Consider the following 23,222-nt stretch of genomic DNA (forward strand, 5'->3'; position numbering starts at 1 on the left):
AAACAATGTTGACTGTTCCCTTTCTATATTTTAACTTACCAAAATCAAAGAATAAGCCTCAGGGGTGCCCACGTAAAGAGGGGATCCTCCCCCAGAACGGACAGTTGATGTACCAGAACTCTTAGAGAAGATTTCCGAGAGGAGGTCTTCGGTCAGGTAAAGGAGCAGAGACGAGAAAAGGTCTACATTCAAGGATAAGGGCAGAGACGAGAGGAAGTCTAGGGTCAGGGACAGGAGCAGAGACGAGAGAAGGTCTACGGTCAGGTAAAGGAACACGAGCAGAGACGAGGTCTACGGTCAGGTAAAGGAGCCGGAGCAGAGAGGAAGTGTACAGCAGGCACAGGAGCATAGATGAGAGGAAGTCTACAGTCAGGTAAAGGAGCAAAGGCGAGAAGAGGTCTACATTCAAGGATAAGGGCAGAGACGAGAGGAAGTCTAGGGTCAGGTAAAGGAGCAGGAGCAGAGACAAGAGGAGGTCTACGGTCAGGGACAGGAGCAGAGACAAGAGGAGGTCTACGGTCAGGGACAGGAGCAGAGACAAGAGGAGGTCTACGGTCAGGTAAAGGAGCAGGAGCAGAGACAAGAGGAGGTCTACGGTCAGGGACAGGAGCAGAGACAAGAGGAGGTCTACGGTCAGGTAAAGGAGCAGAGATGAGAAGAGGTCTACGGTCAGGTAAAGGAACAGGAGCAGAGAGGAAGTGTACAGCAGGGACAGGAGCATAGATGAGAGGAAGTCTACAGTCAGGTACAGGAGCAGAGATGAGAAGAGGTCTACGGTCAGGTAAAGGAGCAGGAGCAGAGAGGAGGTCTACGGTCAGGGACAGGAGCAGAGATAAGAGGAGGTCTACGGTCAGGTAAAGGAGCAGAGAGGAGGTCTACGGTCAGGGACAGGAGCAGAGATAAGAGGAGGTCTACGGTCAGGTAAAGGAGCAGAGAGGAGGTCTACGGTCAGGGACAGGAGGAGAGAAGATCCAGCTGGAATCTGGAAATTAAAAGCTACCTTATTACTAAAATCCAAACAGTTTTCAGAAGGTGAACTTGTGAAAAAATGCTGAAGGTGGAAGAAGTCCTCTGCCTCAAAACGCTGTCGACCTTTGCCAACATGAGTCTGTCGAGGATTGGGATTGCAGATGCAACATCTCTGAGGAGACTGGGGCGCCAAATGAAGGAATTCAGTCATTGGATGCATTTTCAGTCGCTATTTGATGAAAAAGAAAAGCTTGTTTGATATCATCGTTTAAATGTGTTTATAAATGTTAACTCAAACTGAACTTTTGTTTTATGGCCTGCTTCTTACCCCATTTTCAAAAGGTTCTCTGGTAAATGTGTAGCAAAATTCATTTAGAAATGTCTAATTTGACAATTCAAATGATTGAACAGAAATGCTTTTTCATTTGCAAAATGTAACATCAAATGACTCAAAATTCAAATGAAAAATCAATACTTCAAAATGCTTCTTCATTTTCTTTTTTAACATCGCTCATTCTGTGACAGAATTAAAGCGAAAATGCATCTGGGGATTTCATTTTCGTTTTCACATTCACCCCGCATATTACCAGACTGTGTTTCTGTGGGAGTTCTGCGAAGCTTAAATGTACTGGAGCTCCGTGAACGCAGCAGGCCGAGTGTGGGAGGAGCTACCAGCTGATGTTTTTAGCCGGATCGCTAAATGGAGTGGTGTCTGTGTCACTATCTCACTTACAATGCATGGTAGACACGGAGAATGTGGAGAGATCATGTTTATTTGTTTTGAAGAGTTCTACATGGTAATCATGTTTCCGTGTTCGATTTCATCCCAGAGATTCTCTGCTTCAGCTTCAGCCACGACGGCCACTGCGCTGCAGGCTGCGGTTTTCCATCTCTCTCTATGACCGAGTCTGAAAGTTTGCTGTCCTGCTTTAACCCGAGAGGGAAAAAATTAAAAACAGATTTATAATTATTGTATGAATGAAAATAAAATAAAAAAATTCATAAGATTCAGGAGAAGGGTTTAGGATCCGGCTAATACGTGTTGTTGGAAATATAATCTTTCGCTTTGAGATTACTTTCCTTGTTGCATGTTCAAAAAGGTCGAGAAGAAGAAAACCACGGGATTCGGCCGGATTAAGTTTAACAAATTTATTCCCTAACAATATTTCTAAAAAGTAAAAAATAATAAAACAGAGTAAAACAGATCGATCTGGGTGTCCAAAATCAAAGGCCTGCAATACGCAAGAGGTTACATTCCGAATTCACATGCAGCTTGTCTGGAGACACAGGAAAATTCCTTGAGTTCAGACTTTTAAGCATGTGGTCAGAACATCCTCCCCCGGGAGCAAGATGGCCGCCGAATCTCCGCCTCTGGTCGCTAGAGATTGGCTGACAGAGGAGCCCGCCTACTTCCTTCAGCCCATCACAGCATCTGGTCTCTGGGGGAAACCTCACAGATGGACACGGTACGGAATGCCCATGGGTGGCAGGAACTGTCACCGCAGGAAGTCGATCCTAGAGCTTTGTTCTTCACACGTGAAAGGACGCCTGGAGTGGTTCCCACAGCTGGCGTGTCAGAGATAGTTCATTTATGGCCCATGTCAGACCTACAACCAAATGGCCTTAGAAGATCAAAGACTGTTTTCTCCTGAAGGGATGAGTTTGAAACTCCAGCGTCACAACCTCTTTACATAGGCAATGTTCAGGAAGCCCCTTTGAAATTCAAAGGAACGACACACAGTAAACCTGAAGGAAACCTTCAATGAAATAAAGATAAGATAAAAGCCTAGGAGAAATGAGGACCACAAAAAACAAATTCCTTCAGTTTCCCTCTCTTGACCTCACGAAGTGAGGTCATACAAAAAATAAAAACACATCATCACATCATGCAATCAAATCAGCTGTGGTCTCGAGCCCTCACAATCTATAACAGAACCAATGTGCATTAATGTGCATTTCAAAGGTGTTGATGATCCATTTATGAGTTTAGCAGCGAAAAACCTGTGTAGCTTGCATTAATGATCTTTCAGTCAGACAACTCTTGCAGAAGACCATCTATTTCACGACATCTTTAGGTTTTCACAACATCTTTAGGATGACATTCACAATTTGATTCACAACTTCGTTTTGGCATAAGGCTCCGTTCAATTCCTTGAGACAATTATTTTTCCATACACTTTCGGGTAACAACCCCCAACACCAAGATCATCCAGAAGAAGAAGAAAATGTGAATGTATAATGTATAATCAGTGTGTAAATAAGATGAGGTGTGTTTTCGGCAGCATTCCATTTTCACTTCATTTCATTTCATTTTCCAGTATGACTGCTATGTGTTTACCCGGCACCATTGACCGTTTGGCCGCTCCCTTCGAGAACCACTCTACGAAGGGAACATGCTATCTAGTGTATCTGCTATGTGTTTACCCGGCACCATTAACCGTTTGGCCGCTCCCTTCGAGAACCACTCTACGAAGGGAACATACTATCTAGTGTATCTGCTATGTGTTTACCCGGCACCATTGACCGTTTGGCCGCTCCCTTCGAGAACCACTCTACGAAGGGAACATGCTATCTAGTGTATCTGCTATGTGTTTACCCGGCACCATTGACCGTTTGGCCGCTCCCTTCGAGAACCACTCTACGAAGGGAACATGCTATCTAGTGTATCTGCTATGTGTTTACCCGGCACCATTAACCGTTTGGCCGCTCCCTTCGAGAACCACTCTACGAAGGGAACATGCTATCTAGTGTATCTGCTATGTGTTTACCCGGCACCATTGACCGTTTGGCCGCTCCCTTCGAGAACCACTCTACGAAGGGAACATGCTATCTAGTGTATCTGCTATGTGTTTACCCGGCACCATTGACAGTTTGGCCGCTCCCTTCGAGAACCACTCTACGAAGGGAACATGCTATCTAGTGTATCTGCTATGTGTTTACCCGGCACCATTGACCGTTTGGCCGCTCCCTTCGAGAACCACTCTACGAAGGGAACATTCTATCTAGTGTATCTGCTATGTGTTTACCCGGCACCATTGACCGTTGGGCCGCTCCCGTTCACCAGGGGAGCATACTATCTTGAAGAGAGAGAGAGAAAAAGAAGACTGGAGGGGAGCCAACAAGATTACACAACCTGATTCAATTTAAACACCATGCATTTTATACTCATCATTCGCGGCTTCTACTTGAGGAAGGACTTCTCTTGAGATAATTATTTTCCTTACGCTTTAGGGTAACAAAAAACCCCAACGCCAAGATCATCCAGAAGAAGAAAATGTGAATGTATAATCAGTGTGTAAATAAGATGAGGTGTGTTTTTGGCTGCATTCCATTTTCACTTCATTTCATCTCATTTTCCAGTATGACTGCTATGTGTTTACCCGGTACCATCGACCGTTGGGCCGCTTCCTTCGAGAACCACTCTACGAAGGGAACATGCTATCTAGTGTATCTGCTATGTGTTTACCCGGCACCATTAACCGTTTGGCCGATCCCTTCGAGAACCACTCTACGAAGGGAACATGCTATCTAGTGTATGTGCTATGTGTTTACCCGGCACCATTGACCGTTTGGGTCGCTCCCTTCGAGAACCACTCTACGAAGGGAACATGCTATCTAGTGTATCTGCTATGTGTTTACCCGGCACCATTGACCGTTTGGCCGCTCCCTTCGAGAACCACTCTACGAAGGGAACATGCTATCTAGTGTACCTGCTATGTGTTTACCCGGCACCATTGACCGTTTGGCCGCTCCCTTCGAGAACCACTCTACGAAGGGAACATTCTATCTAGTGTATCTGCTATGTGTTTACCCGGCACCATTGACCGTTTGGCCGCTCCCTTCGAGAACCACTCTACGAAGGGAACATGCTATCTAGTGTATCTGCTATGTGTTTACCCGGCACCATTGACCGTTGGGCCGCTCCCGTTCACCAGGGGAGCATACTACCTCAAAGAGAGAGGGAAAGAAATGAATGGGAGCCGACATAAGAAGTACTCATACCTGATCTTAGAACGTAAAGCCCACGTCCGCAAAACGCTGTGCGGAACTATAATTCTACCCGCCATGGACGACCCTAGGATGACACAACTTACATCCAATACAATGCTCCCGATGACATCCTATGCCATGAATGAAATAACCCCATATTTGAAGCATCCATCACATACTTTGACGGGGTTAACGGCCATAAACATTTCATTTGGCATAATATTCACTCAAGCTTAGTAACATCCATTATTCTAAGATGCCATCACACTATGACGGGCTCGACGCCATTATATACGTCATGCATGCTACTCACGCAGGCTTAGTAACTTCCATTATTACGAACTCCAACGACAATACCATAACGAGCTTAACGGCCACAAAGTTTTCTCCCATTTGGCATACCAATTAAACGCCCTCAAACCTCCATGAAATCGAGTTCCATCTAAATATTAGGAACGAGCTCAACGGCTAGAATTACTATGCGTCATTGACACACTAACATATAAATGAACTTACGAACCACTTTTGCAGCTCCATCGCATACCAATACAAACCCAGAACATCCTCAATTTTTTAGGCTTCCACCTGACAAATAATTTTCTTTCAACATTTATAATCCAAGAATTTCACACTCATTCTGCAGCTGACATAGATTGATTCAAGCCAGAAGTGTCCTTGGAACGCAGAGGAGGTCCACCACCCCTTCACTTTCAGTGCAGCAATAGGTACGTTGAGCAGTCATCGTTGCAGCACCAGATCAGGGAATGCATGGGTGACATCATTTCCTGGAAACGGAGAAGCTGATCGGGGCGTAAGGGTTCGCAGGCTCAGGATGCGATGCATAGATAAAAAACAAAGCAGTATTAGTCTTGACAAGAATATATAAATAACCCAGAAACTGATCAGTTTCAAAATGATTGAGATAAATTAAATAACAGTGCTTTTAAAAACAAATCTGAGAAAGTGAAATTTAGTAGATAGTTAAGGTAAAGACCCATTGTGGATTTATCGCACCCTAGAAACCACCATAATTACAAATTCCAACAGTGAAATGATAGTGAAATATATGACCTGCACGAAATCTTAACACCAATTTTTTATATATTCCAATGATGACAAAAGTAACCTTTGACAGTTTCAGAGGGACGCACCTTCAGGAGGCCATCGAGGAGTAGGAGTAGTAGATGGGAAGAGTAGCCAAGGAGATTTGTAGATGAGGAAGGTCAACATCCCACGTAGCAGAGGATTACAGCTCGGCTGGATTTGATGCCTTGTATATGATATTAATGGTTCTCAAATTTTTTATTTAGCCAAGGGCGACTGGATACTGCAAAAGAGAACTTGAGAGCCATGAGGGATCATAGGTTTTGATATTATTTTTGCTAGACTGAACCTTAAGCATTCAGAGGCGGAGTATAACAAGCCTCCAAATGGGGATGCATCTAGCAGAGTGCCATCTGCTTAGAAAAGGCAGACCGAAGACTGACTTGTGGACACAAGATTTAACTCTTGAACTAAGCTTGAGAGCGCAAGTGATATATTTCCTATGGTCAGGGTAGAAGTTGCTCAAGGTGTTATTTAACCAAGTCAACCGATGACACAATACTATCATTCAATATTGAAACAGCCTTAATATAATCTCCAAGGATGAAATAACCGGACGACCCCTTAAGAACCATCAGAGCTGTAGATTCTGGCGGCCGGACAAACACAAACCACTCTTCTTAAATCCTTTTCCCCCAAACCAGAAGGCGCAGACACAGGAGAACAAGTGGAGGGAGCCTGAAGACACAACAGTCATCACAAAACCACTCCAGGCATAGAGAGGGAAAGATCAAACGCAAAACACGAAAATCCAGAACAGGAACACGCGGCCCAGGATCGAACTACCCCCAGCCGAGAAAACAAGGCCGCGACGAGACCGACACACTCACTAATGCGGCCGACGCAAGTCCCTGAGGACAGGGCAGGACCCACTGGGGTACACAGAGCAGGGAAAAAACAGGCGGAGCAGAACCAGATGCAGAATGTGCGGGGGCAATGAACGAGGATCGCTGAGTGAATAAAATGAGCCATAGTCGCTGCATAAGAGAGACCAATCATAGGGAAAAATGTCCACAGAGCCGAGACGGGTCCAAGAGACACTGATTCACATTCTAACTAACCAGCAGCCACAACAACGAAGAAAACCAACAGAAGAACCGCCATAATAATAAAGCCAGCATCAAATTAAAGATAAGATTTACACACAGCTCCCAAAGAACAAAACAGCAACAGAAAACAAATGCTAAAAGCCACAATAATATCAGCCAGCATGAGGACCTGTCCAAACGAGGACTGCCAGCCTTCACAACCACAGAAAGGACCCCACAACCCCTGAAAAAAAAAAAAAAAAACGGACGACGCAGAACTACGCAGCAGAAAAGGAATCAGAAGTGCATCAAGAAGGACCCGGAGAAAAAACTACAATTCCCAGGGTCCTTAGGGCGTGACGTCACCGAAGTAAACAGGAAGAAAAACGCAGCCTTAGAAAACTACACGGGAAAGGACTGATTGCCGCTCACCGCAGAAAGTCGGCTGACCACGGCAGACGAGAAGACCCGGACTGCTCCTGATCGGGGGCCACGGACATCCCGAACATCGCGGAAAGCACACCCCCTGCAGATGCACGCGACCGCGGCGAGAACGAACGCGCTGTGCGCCGACAGCCGCCCGCGGATCACTGCAAGCAGAGCAGACGCGGCGAAACGAAAACCCCACATCATAAAAAACGGGGATCATCCATCCGAAGAACGGCGGGAACACAGCAAGACGCCGAAAGAGACGGAGACCCGCGGGCACTGAGACCGGCAAAGAATGAGCGCTGAAGGTAAGAGAGAATGAACAGTTGTACACCTGACTTAAATAGGACGTAAGCAGGTGGGTTAATTAACAGACCCGCCCTAGGGGAGTAACCTGCAATTCTGCCGAGTGTCTGCCCGAAATGCGACGAGTCGCTATTTAAGAAACATTCAGTTGGACAGGAAAAATGCTTGCTAAGGCCCCGAGCCCCATCGGCGACTGTCCCTAAGGACACTCATGCTTCATTGGATCTTTGGCACATTGGCATTTACAAAGAACAAGACATAAAATAGTAAATAAAGTAAGTGCACAAATAAAAATTCAAATTATTCTAAAAAGTAAAAGATAAAGACAATAAAATAGCACTTCCTGTAAGGAAAAGGAACACCTGGAATTAAGGGGGGGGAATGAGAAATGTTAAAGCAGAACAAAAAGCACACAGACGATGAAAAGAAAAAAGAAAAATGTCAAACATAACAGTAAGCAATTTTATAAAAATGCAACAAAGTCCAAAAAAGGTCATTCCGGGCCTCGAACACTCGCGTCCTCCTTCTGCATGTCCCACAAGCTCTGGCAAGCTTGGACCTGGCCTCCTATGGACTTCTCAAAAAGCCTGTTATTAGAGATGTGACACATCTGATACAACAGAACGGCTGCAAAAGGACTTGGGGTGTCCACTGCTGTGGTACTGTTCTGCCAAGATGATTCTGCTGTGGGTCTAAGTTTTTGTTAGTGTTAGGGTCAGGAAATTAAAAAATAAAAAACAATAAAACATAAAAGACAATGAGACAAGAATCAATTTACGCATGCACAGTAAGAGAAAATATGATGGAAAAGGTCCACCACATTTCTCTTCTCAAAGGTCTGCTTCCCCTTGTGCTGTTTTATGAAGAACACAAGTGGGGGAAATACAAATTCAAGAAAAAGAAAAAAAAGAAAAAAGTTTATTATGGGCTGTTGTCTAATGACCCAGTCGTAGAACCTACTCATCCTTGCTGTGGATGAGAGAAAATCAGATGAACAGACACACAAAGCTTTAAAATTTTAAAAATGGTCAATCTGTGTTACTATTTAAACATTCTTTCTAGACAAATACATTTAAACGATAATAAAATAATGTCCTTCTTTTAATCATTAAGACCTCTTTTGTCTACCTCCCTCTCTTGGCCTGGGGCTAAGCTCCAGGACAAACACATAAAACGAATTAAATGTAAAGCAAGAACATAAAAACAATAAACAGTTTGGTGCATTGATAAGGTGAAGAGGCGTCCTGTCCACGCTCCTGTAAAGGCAAGGTCACAAGAAAAAATAATACAACTGCAACAGAAGATCTTTCATTAATTGCAGGCAGAGTTCAGCAGTTGGTGCTGCGAGCGGGATGTCATCAGCCTACATCATGAAAACACAAACCTCTTGTAGCATAATGTTCTGTCAGAGTGACTTTAAACAGTGATCAAAAATGCAAGAAGGATTTTAAGAATACATCTGTAATAAACTGCAAATAATTGTCTGCTATTTCTATGTAATGGAACGCAAAAGAAAACGTGTGCTAAAGCAATAGCAACAAACAACACACCTTGTGGGGTTAAAGGTGACAGCATGCAATATGGATCAGGGACGGATAGGTTTTAAAATAATGGTGACGTCATCAACTTAAATTAACATTAGCTTAAATCATATGCCACGCGATCCATCTGCTTTTAAAATCGGTTTCAAAGAAGTACACCATGAAGAATACGAATATTCAATGACACCATAGTTCCACAGCCCAGACTGAGTTTCCTTCCGCCCTTCATCTGCATCAGTCACTCAGCTGCACTGAGATCTAAAAATCTGTGCTCCTGCAGTTACCTGAATCACCACCGGGGGGACGGTGAAGAATGAACCAACATCAACTGAACCTGTGGACCATGAAGCATCAGAGAGCGTTTTAAACATCACCTCTGCATCTTCATGAGCCGTCTCCTCTCTGCTCAGTTGTTGAAGGCAAAATTAACCTGTACATTTTTATTGAGGGAGGAAAGTGAACACCTGAAAAAACACAATTTTGCCAGTCTGTGTTAACGTTAAAGTCATCATGTTATTTGCTTTCCTTTAATTTGTAACACCTTTATTATCCAGAAATAATGTTTTCATAGTTTCATAGAAATAGTTTTTTCAGTTGATCAACTTCTCCCTCTGCCCTGTAATGTGCTCTGCAGTGATGAATCAGATGCATGTTAAAATCGACTCTTATCACCTGCCAGACGCTCCACTGCATTCTTCATGTGTAAATTCATGCCTTGAATTGAGTAGGAGAGCTGACCCGAGGGTCAGTCATTCCTGACACGGCCCCCTCCTGTGAAGGTAGTGAGCTGCGGAGGATGGTAAACTACTGCGCCTTTTGTCACTCACCCACGAAGCAGGGAGGGGTTTGAAGCAGCGGGATTTTTCTGTGTAAAGATTTATGAGGTCTGCTCTTCTGCTTGGAAAGAGATTTAGAAATGTATTAGTCATGTTCAGTCTTCACCGTCTCCAACACCGTAAGTTGATCAGTTATGAAAGCCAGCAAAGGGAAAAATCCCTAAAATTTTCTTTGTCCGAAATGAAGGACCTGGAGCAAAATCTTTGAAAAATATATTCTATTACATGCATTCTGGCAGCTTTTCATTCACGCTTAATCAAGAAACAAAGACAAATTGTTCTTACTTACCATTAAGGACTTGCTGCCCTACAAAAAGAATTTGGAGAAGTGCTAAAAGCAACAAAATCCCACAATTTAAGCTTTTCCTTATTTAACCAAAAACACAAGTCACACTCTAAAACACAGACAATCAAGACAAAGACAAGAACTTTTAACCGTTTCTGCAAAAGACATAACACAACAAATTAGGTACCTTACACAAACAAAAATAAACCATTTCACTGAAATGAATCGTTCATAACTAGCGTTTTAACATTCATGTTCCCTCTTGTCCTGTTCTACCAGACCCTGCTCCATTTCACTTACAATGCCTTTCATTTCTCCTGCTTTTCACCTTACATTTCTTGTCTCTACATTGCAACATCCTTCCAAATCCTCAAAAACCATGTTTCTCTTTTCTTTACCTCTTCCTTTTCCCCATTCTGATAACAATTTTCAAATACTATTGATTATGATTCAAACAAACAAAACCGCCACTAATTCGCTTCTCATTCAAACTGCAGTGCACAAGATCAAAACAAACAGAAAAACGAAATTAAACAAATTAAAAATGTCAATAATACTTCTTCAAACAAAGCTGAACTTAATCGCGGTTATTAGGACATACAAACAAATTAGAGACATGTATTCACAATAAGAAAACCGAAATAATTACAAAATTATTTTACCCCAAATGTATTAGACCCTGCAACCATGCACGTTGATCTCGCCGTTGCGGCAGAGGCTGCCGTCGGAGGCGCTGTGCAACATAAAAACCTTTTTCGGCGAACCGAAAACCCACTGAAATTTGTTTTTAAACGACGTCCTACAACCGAGGTCATTACCACGCTCGATAACGACGATCCCCACCATGATTTTACCGCAAATTACATCCCAAACTCTTCAAATTTTCCTCATGAAAAAGTTCAGCACGTTCCGTCATATTTGGTCGTCAGGGACGCGTCTCGCCGACCACATGGTACAAACAAAGCCAATCACAGTCGACGACGCCATTTTGGCTAGGACTCCGTCACGCTTACCACGTGGTACAGTCAAACCCAATCAGAATCGTCGACACATTCGAAGCAACTAAAACGGCCCGTCATTGGTCCATGCAGGGCCGGCCCTGGTCTTCTGGGGGCCCTAAGCGAAATTTAATTTGTGGGCCCTCTAACTGGTCAGCAGCACCAAAAAAACGCAACTGTTGTTGTAATATAAATGAGATCTGTCTATTAATACATTTTTGAATTATTTTTGCTGCCGAAGAGTTGAATACAGTATATTAGCTGCATGTTGGATGCACATTAAGTGGTGCCAAACAAATTTTAAATGTAAAGAAAAAAAAGAATGACAAATGTATATATAAATAGATATATATTTTTAATGTAACAATAGGCACTCAACAAATGACATTCACAAAACTCCAAATTATTAAAAACAGCAACTTAATAGAAACTCAAATAACGATAAAACAATCCAACATAAAGAACACAACAGCTCAATGAGGGGGATTCTGGAAAGTCAGAGTCTCTCAGTCTGAAAAGGACCTCTCTGCACCAAATCCATTCTTACTGGATCAGAGACTGTGGTTGGTCATTCATCTGGACCAACTGGATTTGAGGTACCGGTAGGTGGAATTTTGGATCCAGTCGGCTCCTCTTCCATATACGCCTCTCTTGGAGCCTCTGGAACATAAGAGACAGAACTTCAATAAAAGCAAACAGTGAAAAGTAAAACAGTCAAATGTTTCCCTTTCAACAGTAGAAGTGGTGACAGGAGTTTCTTCTGCAGCTAAAAAACAAGAATTATTATTATACAATTATCAATGATAAAGTTAATAAAATATCTATAGCAGAATACTAATAATAGTTTAGTGGCTCATTTAAAATCTGTGTACAGGTTTTTCACAATTTCATGATCTTTTTATATATTAATAAGAGATTTATTGGTTGTGTATTTGCATGAGATCATATTTATTAATTTAATTATGAACAGTTTGGGCACCATACTTTTCAGCTGCTGTTTATGAAAAAGGGGTTATGCAGACACTGTTTTTTTAATTACTTTACATGCTTTTAAAATTACCTGAGATGACATCTTCAGTGAAGTCAGGATCATCTTGGGATGTGGACGCTGCACAACCTCCAATATTTTTGATACTTTTTGAGAGCAGAAGAAGAAACTGAATCAGAATTAGTTTCGAGTTTTCCATTGGAAATTACGACAAACGGGGTCGTTATGTGTGGAAACTTCACCTCGGATCGATTAGTATCTTACGTAAAAATTGCGCAGCTGCACAGAAAGACTGGATAATGTAAAAAATACGGCCCCAACATCTTCCAAACTTACCTTTTGATTGGTGTTGAAGTTCTTCATCTTTTTCTGTGGCATGAAGTTCTCTTGTTGTCGCTTTGATCAGCGTGACAAAATGTGCTTGTTTTTTTCTTTTCCCCAACTTTATTGATACAAACTCCTCTCGTAAATGCACACTGTGCCAGGCTCAGATGCAAATATGTTGACCAATCGCTGCTAAGAGTGGTGTAACGTCATTATTTGGGTTGCCAGATTGGTTCAGGTGTGCTGACAGGGGGGATCATCAAAGTGCAGGCTACTTTCTTTTGCACAACATTCAGAGCGCACGTTGGTACGGAGGTTCTATGAAATGGGTTGCCAGATTTGGGTCTTTTTTATATTATTTTTGTCGCCACTTCGGGGCCCTGGTGGTGACGGGGGCCCTACGCGGCTGCGTAATTCGCGTATAGGGAGGGCCGGCCATGGGTCCATGTGATGTAAACATGCTGTGAGCAAGATGGCTGCGTCCGTAGAGCAGACAATACACAGGGAAATGTGGAAAATACAGTTAAAATACACAGATTTCAAACACTTTTTCATTCCATTCATTCTCATTCAAGCCATTTTCACCGCTGTTGTCAAGTCAAGTCGTCAGCGTCATCAAGTCTGTCGTCAAAACAAAATTCACCGGTTTCCTCATTTCTTCTGTCTAGTGCACCTTTCATTTTTATTGTGAATCTCTCTGTGGTTTCTCTACGCATTAAAAATAATTTGTGAAGGTTCGCTGCCTTCCTGGTTTTTCCGAAAATCCTAAAACGCGCAAAATTAGTTCCTATAGTAAACACTGTTTTTCGTGAACGGGTTTCTTCACAGGCTCAATAACAGACGCAAACCTAGTTAATTTTAACGTAATCCAAATATCACACGCTCCCAATTTAGTGTTTATTCAATTTTTGACAGGCTGAACAGACACAAAACCTGCACAATTTCCTTAAATTCAATTTCATAAATTTCCTAAAGTCCAATTTGCTGTTTCAGGAGTGTGAACCACAAAACTTATACAGGTGCGCTATGCCGTCCACATACTTCACTTCCCCAAAATTTGAGTTATTCACTAAAAGAATAACGTAATCAATATGCAGAATTTACGAACAGGTTCCTGCTTTACCTTTTGTTTGTGAGGCCTCGAGGGAAGTCAACCACGTGGAAGTACACCACCACCTTGGCGCCGAAAGTCTCAGAAATCTCGTAATAAAACCTTTATGATCCTTTTATCCGCGTTGCGATTCCGCGTCTTTCCCTACCTTATCACGTCGGGGTCACCATAAATGTTGGAAATATAATCTTTCGCTTTGAGATTACTTTCCTTGTTGCATGTTCAAAAAAGTCGAGAAGAAGAAAACCACGGGATTCGGCCGGATTAAGTTTAACAAATTTATTCCCCAACAATATTTCTAAAAAGTAAAAGATAATAAAACAGAATAAAACAGAGTAAAACAGATCGATCTGGGTGTCCAAAATCAAAGGCCTGCAATACGCAAGAGGTTACATTCCGAATTCACATGCAGCTTGTCTGGAGACACAGGAAAATTCCTTGAGTTCAGACTTTTAAGCATGTGGTCAGAACATCCTCCCCCGGGAGCAAGATGGCCGCCGAATCTCCGCCTCTGGTCGCTAGAGATTGGCTGACAGAGGAGCCCGCCTACTTCCTTCAGCCCATCACAGCATCTGGTCTCTGGGGGAAACCTCACAGATGGACACGGTACGGAATGCCCATGGGTGGCAGGAACTGTCACCGCAGGAAGTCGATCCTAGAGCTTTGTTCTTCACACGTGAACGGACGCCTGGAGTGGTTCCCACAGCTGGCGTGTCAGAGATAGTTCATTTATGGCCCATGTCAGACCTACAACCAAATGGCCTTAGAAGATCAAAGACTGTTTTCTCCTGAAGGGATGAGTTTGAAACTCCAGCGTCACAACCTCTTTACATAGGCAATGTTCAGGAAGCCCCTTTGAAATTCAAAGGAACGACACACAGTAAACCTGAAGGAAACCTTCAATGAAATAAAGATAAGATAAAAGCCTAGGAGAAATGAGGACCACAAAAAATAAATTCCTTCAGTGTCAACAACATTTAGCTTTGGATACATTAAACTCCGTACTGCAGGCATAATGCAACAATTTGCATCTTTGGCTGTAAATATGCGGGAGTAACTTCAGCCTTTATTTTGTCTGGACACGATTGGAAACACAAATTTACATGACTGCATGGTTTCTCAGGACTGCCCAAAGTGGCACTTCCGCCTTCAAAAGCCGCCTTAAAGCTACTCTTCTGCTTAGAGACTCGGTTCTCCCGGGAGACACAGTCAGACGGACTAAGGTCTGAATCGTCCTCTGGAGCGTTGAACGTTACAAAGAACCTTTCCCTTCACTTCACACAAACACGAAGACTCCGGCTGCACTGATCGGACATGCTTGGCTCGGGCAGAGCATGTAGCCACACCGAGTGAGCACTGACGTCATCGCCTCGCCTCCCCCTGGAAATGCTCACTGGTATCGAATTTTGCTACAGTTTTTTGCTGGGTGAATGTGGAAACGCAAATGCAATCCCCCCTTTGCATTTTCACTTTATGACACAGAATGAGCGATGTTAAAGAAGAAAATGAAAAAGCAATTTAAAAGGACTGACATTTCATTTTAATTTTGAGTCATTTGATGCAGTTAAATTTTGAAAATGAAAAAGCATTTCTGTTAATCCATTTTAATGATCAAATTAGACATTTCTCAATGAATTTTGCTACACATTTAATAGAGAACCTTTTGAAAATGAAATGTCATACCATTTTCTTTCTCATTCTTTTTTTTATATTTTTATTTTAACTTGTCCTGTCCAACATGTGAAATGTGAAGGAGGGAATGTGAAAAGAAGGAAAGAGAGTGCCCAGCCATTCCCACCCCAAGACCCCCGCCGCAGCAGCAGCGGCAGCCGGAACCCCCCAACGACACACGGGAACAGGCAGGGAACAACCGCCCCCCGGTTGACCAAGACCGCCACCCAGGCCAGGGCCAGCAGGACCGCCGTGAGGCCCCCAGAGCCAGAGGGCAGGGAGGCACGGAGGAAAAGAGAGCGCCGCCCCAGCCCAACCAGGAAAGCAGCCCCCCCGCCACACCGGGAGAGCCCAAGGCAGGGCCCCACCGGAGAAGGGCGCCCACAGCCCCAGACGAGCACCCCATCACCACCCAGGAGTTCTGGGCATCCCCCCGCCCCGACCCCAGGTATGAGCCAGGACCCCCCAAGGGAGACCCGCTCCGCACCCCAGGCAGCCACCCATTTTCTTTATCATTCTAATTAAGTGACAGAATAGGCACTGATGAAGAAGAAAAAGAAAAAGCGATTTGGGCGGATTGCTTTTCCTTTTTAATTTTGAGTCAACAAATGCAGCTTCATTTTGAAAATGAAACAGCATTTCTGGTTTATTTTTAATTGTGCTACACAAAAACTTCCATATTGTTGAGGTTGATGTTGCAACTGTTGTGGTTCCTGGTGTAGTAGAGGTTGATGCTGCAACTGTTGTGGCTTCAGAGATGACAGAAGTCGATGAAGTTGCAGGTGCCGTAGCAGCAGTTGTGGTTGCTTGAGTAGTAGAAGTCGTTGGTTGAGCAGTTGTGGTTATGCTGGTTGCAGCGCTGCAAACTGGTCCAGCGGTGATGTCACCAACATTCTCCATGAAAGGCAGCTTCCCCAGGCCGGTTGCAGCTGCACATGTGTTTGGAGACACGCAGCCCAGAGCTGGATATGATGTGGAGCCGTTAGTCACTGTAGATCAACACAAGGAGGTTTAGTTCAGAATGTTGCAAACATGAACAATAAGGAAGTTGATCAAATCAAGTTCTTGCTAACACGTTTTGGAATCTCTGACTCATGAGTTCTCCTCAAACACAGAGGCTGATGATTATTCCAAAGCAGAAGAAGATTCTTGAGGTCAGACTCCTAAGTTGCCATGAAAACTCACAGGTTGCTTGGAAGCAGCTGGTCTGGTCTCCTGAACACTGGACTGTAGAGCTGCACTGAGAGGTGGGCGGGTCACAGCCGGGACACGTCAGGCCGTTAGCAGACGGAGGGGTAGGAACTGAAACCCAGTAAGAGATTTATTATCAACCAGACAAATGTGTAGAAGCTTCAGAGGAACATCCACATGTCTGGAAATCGGAGGTTTGCAGTAAAAAGCTGAGTGTCCGTACAAGCCAGGGTCTGGGAGTTGCAGTTGTCCGAGTTGCAGCACTGAGCCGATGCAATGGCACTGGAATAACCCAAGTTGACGGAAAAGGTTGCCGCTCCAGCCATGGGACAAAGAGAAGGAGCAGCACAGTCCTTGTAGACCCGTGTTCCTGAAGCTCCAGGTGAAGAGGCTGCAGTCAAAGGACAGTTGGAGTTACTGATGGAAACCCCCCAGAACTTTCCAGAACAACATTCAGGCTTTCACTGTACGGTCATGAGAGGAGAAGAGCATACCTGTGATGGAAGCGGTTACACACAAGGTCCCTGAGCTGCAATTCTTACTAAATGTGGTTGAACATGCTGCGTCTGCACAGGCGTCACACTGAAGAGCAGCAGCTGCAGAGACAAAAAGATTTCAGTCCAGTCATGAATATGGATCCACTTTTCTGCAGGGATCCTTTCTGATCCGGTTGTTGTGTGTAATCATGACAATGAGCGATCCATTTGGAGTCAAGGACAAAAACGTTCAAGTTTCAAAGCTTTAGAATGGAGAGTTTCCTGTTGAACTTGAAACTTCTCATCTTTCAAATATTCTATTTGATCATTTCTAAGCGTTCTTTATCCCAGAGAAATCTATTTACCCTCACATTTCAAATGTTGGACTTCCTAAAGAGTTTTCTGCAGTTGAATCTTTGAATTGAACACAAACGAAGGGAAAACCTGGAAAGAGCTGCTCAGACGTCCCAGACGCTTCAAAGATCCCAAAGTGGGAGAGAAACAGGTGAATGTTGGTTACCTGAGCTGCAGAGCGCATAGATGAGAGTCAGAGAGAAGATCAGCTTCATCTTGATGCACAGGTGACTTCTGCCGGTTTGATGCTGCTGCTGAGCAGCTGCTCTGCTTTTATGCTGCTCAGGTGACCTCAGCTCTGGGTGTGTTGCTGTGCTACAGCGTCAAACCCGTGTTACCTCCTTTGTGAGCATCACAACAAGCAGGCACACCCTTCTGAACCGTCAACATCTATTTGTGGAATATTTAGCTCAGAGAACGGGGGAACGCCCCATGAATCACAGTCAATGGAGAGAAAGAACTAAAGCATTTCTATTGATTGATTGACCTCAGCAGATAAGTAAATAATACTGTTTGAACTGAAAATCCTCCCAAATGGTTCATTATAAAACACCCCTAACAAACTCTGTAACTTTGTCTGCTTGGAAATGTAACCTCTGACTTCCTTAGAGAGAGAAGGCTGCTGGGAGTCTGCTATCACACTTTGCTCTCTTCTCCCTTGTATACAATTTACTTGTTTGTGGTTTTTTAATTGTGGTTTTCTTTGTTTAGATGCATTTATCTGACATTCTTTGATCCATTTGAGCCAGATTACAACACATGAGTCTGTGTGGGGGGGGGGGGCACGTAGAACTGTGCACAGCCCTTGAGAAGAGACCTCTGGAAGAAAGTCTGTTGCAGTGAATTCTACGCCTGCTAATTGACAAGTAGGTAAAAGCGCTTCTGTAGGGGTTTGAGTCCCAGAATTCTGAAAAAAGATACATGTTCGAGTCCTGTAGCCTAACACACGTGTACGGGTTAGAGTCCTGAGAAGGCTTGGAGTCCCTTAAAGTGTCCAAAGAAAGAAGAAGAAAAAAAACTTTTGGTGGGAATGGGAGTGCACGTGTAAACGGAGATAACTTTATGGAAGCAGCGGGCAGCTGGAAACCTTGTGGTTTTAACACAAGGCTGCTGATCCGTTGCAGTAGAACAAGTTCTCCATCTCAGAGTCTAAAACGGGTTTTGCTCCTGGGAGGACCCTAAACGTGTGACTGGATCAGACAATAGGTCTGACCTAGAAGCTTGTTGCTCGAGGAGTGAAAGTCGGTCCAGAGAGGAAATCTCTGTTGGTTCTGATCAAACTCTGACACAAACAAAATAAATACAATAAAAAAAAAAAAAAATGATATAACATAAAATAATGCCCCTACATATAAAACTGAATTGAAGAGGAAGATTTAGAGGAAGTGGCAACAGGGGCTCAGAGCAGGATGATGATGGATGTTGGATTTGTGGACAGAGATCATTGGGCGAGAGATCGTCATGGAAGGAAGAAATACGGTTAACTAGATCAGAGGTGAGCAAAGCTTTTGACTGGTGGGGCACATAGGGTTCTAATATTCGATTGAAAATTCTGCTGGACCAGGAGCAGATGAGCTGAGTGAGTAAGAAATACCTGGAATCTGGATGAAAATATTGAGAATTAAGCAACAGAGCCAGGGGTTGACATAGCCCAGAAATTTGCACTGGCCCACAGGGCCAGTAGTTTTTGAAATTTACTGGCCCTGGCTGAAAGTTACTGGCCCGACACCGCGCATAGCGGGACCCGCCGCTCCGCAGGTGCTTGCAACTTTAGGGGGGTCCGGGGGCATGCCCCCCCGGAAACTTTTAATATGGTGCAATTTGGTGCATTCTGGTGACATCACTTATTTCTACACTTTTCAATGACTGAAAATAGAGCATATCAAATTTAAATCTGCTCTAGTCTGTTTCAGATGTTTTGAAGAGAGCACTGCAGTGTAGTAGGTAACACTAGTTCAGAAGTTTTCATGGTGCTTCTAACGGCAAATATCGCAATAAATCATAAACCTTAAATGTGTTAAAACAATCTAATGGCAGCTTGAACCATTTAACGAATCAAATAAATCCCTTAATGCATTTGACCAATCGGATGGACGCCTTCACATTGTTGACCAATCAGATGGAGCCCTGTTATGTTAGATGTTTGTAACCTATGTCAACGTGGGTCATTTGGAGTATAATTTTTAAACTGGGAATGGTTATTTGGTTATTTTGCTGTTTGTTTATATACCGCAAATTATATCGTTATCGCAATTTTAATCTCTGATATCGCATATCGCGAGTTTTCCTCATATTGTGCAGGTCTAACAGATCATTCAGCTAACTAGAAATACTTACTGCTTACAGTGTTGTAAAGAAAAACAAAATTAAGTAGTTTAACATTCTACTGCATTTGAGTCTGAGATTCAGGTATTTGGAGTTGCCTTTGATTCTTTGACATTCAGCTTAAAGCTCAGTGGATACAGTTTCATCTTCAATGCATTCATTAAATATCTTGCTGTCCATACTACTAATTATACCCACTACTCCATCCAACATATTCCTATCTATTCCTGCCATGTCTTCCACATCTCTGACATGCTTCAGTCTCTCTTCAGTGACGGATTTATAATCAAATGTAATAATAACCCACTGGCTTGTGCCTTCGTTGTTGCTGTTTAACATTGTTTTGTATTGAATTGTTACATTCAATAAAGTTTGAAAAAAAAAAAGTAGTGAGCGCGTGCCGCGTGGTGCTCGGCAGTGAAAGCCGCGCGCGCAGGTGGGAGAGGAGGAGAAGTGATCAAAGGTTTCCCATAGAAACCCTTGAAGTCTGAACACAGGACTAGCAGAAAAACTAAATTATGAAGACGAGGTAAATCTACACGTTTTCGCAAAATTTACTTTATTGAAAAAGGTGAAGAATATATAAACCGTTAGATATTTTAGTGGCCCGAGCGGACAAGTGAAAAGTAAAGTCTTGTGGTCCGCACTGCTCGAAAAACAGGACCGGGCCAGCGGACAAATGGCTATGTCGAGCCCTGAGAGCATTTTAGAGATTTTAGGTTCAAACTTTTGTTCTCATTTTAGAGCCAGTGGCACCAACGGCTTGAACAACAAATCTTCCAACACAACGTTGATGTTGGAAAAGTATACTGATACAGTAAAAAGAAAACCAGTAAATGAGGCTGTGGGCGTCCTTCTCCGGTTGGGCCCTGCGTTGGGCTCTCCCGGCGTGGCGGGGGGGCTGATTTCCTGGTTGGGCTGGGGCGCCGCTCTCTTTCCCCCCGGTGCCTCCCTGCTCTCTGGCTCTGGGGGCCTCGCGGCGGTCCTGCTGGCCCTGGCCTGGGTGGCGGATTGGGTCAGCCAGGGGCGGTTGTTCCCCACCTGCTGCCGTGTGGCGTTGGGGGGGGTTCCGGCTGCCGCTGCTGCTGCGGTAGGGGTATTGGTGTGGGGGTGGCTGGGCACCCTCCTTCCTTCTTTTCACATTCCACCGTCCATTTTAGAAGAACATAAACACTCACCTGAGCACAGGTGTTAGCTCACCTTTGCACTAATAGTTTGCATGATTGAATGAATGAAAGATTTCACACTAGTTGGTTTAAAGGCATAGGTATGCGTTCGTGAACACTATCTGTTTTGTGTACATGTTGACATTTTTGCAGCTAGCAGGTGTGTTGATAACATTTGAGTGTGTGTGGACGGGCCCCGCCCTTTTTGTACTACATTTGAACCTTACCAAAATGATTAACAACCAGTAAACTTGCTGCTCTATGCTGCTATATGGTCTTACCCCCCCCCCTCCTATTATCACCCTCCTACCCCCCCTCTCTCTAACATCACTCTCTCTTCTTCCCTTCTTTCCTTTTCCGTCCGGTCCAACACCAAAGATTTTCAAATATGATAGAAATTAATAAAGTTTGGCCTCAATTACAAAAGGGGTTTATTCAGACATACCTCTGGTCTGTCTGAAGATTAATAACCCCTGATGTTAAAATAAAATATGTCCAACACAAGAGGCCTTCAGCTCTCATCTGCCTGCCCAGCTGTTGGACAGGACAAGTTTAAAAAAAAAAAAAAAGAAAAAGAAAAAAAGAAATCCAATAAATAGTGGATCCTCTGCAGAGGATCCACTATTGCATCCCGTTTAGACTTTGAAGCTGCAGCTCCTCACGTCTCACAGTTTGCATTAAAACTAAACAGCTGCGTCTGTTTCTCATCCAGTAATAATGAAAAAGCTCATTTCTATGTCTTCTGCTGCAGCTACGCATATTTCTGCGTTACCTTTTCACAACTACAGAGTTCCCTCTTTTATTGCAGGAGTTGCGTTCTAAAAATAACCCGTGATCTGTGAAATCCATGGAGAATGATTACAGAGGTTTATGGCAGTAAAACTCCTCACTGCATAAATACACTGTTCTCACACAGACATGAACATTTTTACACTTTCCTCTCTTTTTTTAAAATTCCCAAACCTTCATAGAAATTGAGTCCAGGATCTTAGAATAAAAACAAGGATCTGATCTGAAGAGCTCCATGTTTCTGTACAGGAGACATAGGAGCCCTACCCGCCAATTTTAACTGCACCCCCCTGAGTATACACACCCCTCCCCCCTCAATATATACATACCAACATAAACACACACACATGCACACACACCCTCTCAAACACACATACACGCACACACATTTTGCGAGGAAGGTGGGACCTAGGACCATCTGTCCCCTACCCCTTCCCTGGTGGGGGGTACGGGGCCCTTGGCAACGGCGGCCGTGTCCCCTGGGTGCCGGTTTCCTGGGCCCAGCGGCGCTCTCGCCGCGCGGGGGAGGGGGGAGGGGAGGGGTTCACATTACACCTGAGCCTGGGGTGTTTGTGTCCCTGGGAGGTGGGTTCCGGTCCTTGCCCCTGAGTGCTGGGCCCCGCCAAATTTCCAACAGTGGCCGAGCTTGGTCGGGCCATGTTTACAACTCCGGGGTGCCACCCTCCTGGGCGGGGGCGGCGGGCCCCTGCCTTGCTCCTCCGTGGACCAACCGTGGGCCGGGTGGGTGGATGCGTTGAGTGCGGAGCGGGTCTCCCTTGGGGGGGGTTCTGGCTCATACCTGGGGCTGGGGCGGGGGGATGCCCGGAACTCCTGGGTGGTGATGGGCTGCTCGTCTGGGGCTGTGGGCGCCCTTCTCCGGTGGGGCCCTGCGTTGGGCTCTTCCAGCGCGGGGGGGTGGGGGGGGGTGGGCTGCTCTCCTGGTTGGGCTGGGGCGGCACTCTTTCCCTCCGTGCATCCCTGCTCTCTGGCTCCGGGGGCCTCGCGGCGGTCCTGCTGGCCCTGGCCTGGCTTCCACCATCCATTTTAGAAGAACATAAACACTCACCTGAGCACAGGTGTTAGCTCACCTTTGCACTAATAGTTTGTGTGATTGAATGAATGAAATATTTCACACTAGTTGGTTTGAAGGCATAAGTATGCGTGTGTGAACACTGTTTTATGTACATGTTGACATGTGGACATTTTTTGCAGCTAGCAGGTGTGTTTATAACATTTGAGTGTGTGTGTGTGGACAGGCCCCGCCCTTTTTGCACTACATTTGAACCTTACCGTAATGATAAACAACCAGTAAACTTGCTGCTCTATGCTGCTTCATGGTC

General features: G+C 44.3%; 1 protein-coding gene across 1 annotated transcript; it reads right to left on the reverse strand.

Moving 5' to 3' along the window:
* Positions 1-15,849: 15,849 nt before the first annotated feature.
* LOC144992582 (uncharacterized) lies at positions 15,850-17,945 on the reverse strand. Its single transcript, XM_078949436.1, has 5 exons — positions 17,769-17,945; positions 17,267-17,368; positions 16,996-17,163; positions 16,767-16,883; positions 15,850-16,570 (listed from the first exon to the last, which is right to left on the reverse strand). Exons 1-5 carry the CDS (start codon positions 17,815-17,817, stop codon positions 15,987-15,989), a joined length of 1,020 nt encoding a protein of 339 aa, XP_078805562.1. The 5' UTR covers positions 17,818-17,945; the 3' UTR covers positions 15,850-15,986.
* Positions 17,946-23,222: the final 5,277 nt, after the last annotated feature.

Source organism: Oryzias latipes, chromosome 6 (genome assembly GCF_053564925.1).
Source record: "Oryzias latipes strain Hd-rR chromosome 6, Olatipes_Hd-rR_3.1".
In the NCBI taxonomy this organism is placed as follows: Eukaryota; Metazoa; Chordata; class Actinopteri; order Beloniformes; family Adrianichthyidae; genus Oryzias; species Oryzias latipes.

What these genes read in the sequence shown, in the direction of transcription:
- LOC144992582 (XM_078949436.1), bottom strand. Translation starts at nt 17,817, where the DNA reads ATGAAGCTGATCTTCTCTCTGACTCTCATCTATGCGCTCTGCAGCTCA. An exon ending in CTATGCGCTCTGCAGCTCAG is followed by an intron (nt 17,369 to 17,768) that starts GTAACCAACATT and finishes TTGTCTCTGCAG; the next exon opens with CTGCTGCTCTTCAGTGTGAC. An exon ending in TGTAACCGCTTCCATCACAG is followed by an intron (nt 17,164 to 17,266) that starts GTATGCTCTTCT and finishes CTTTGACTGCAG; the next exon opens with CCTCTTCACCTGGAGCTTCA.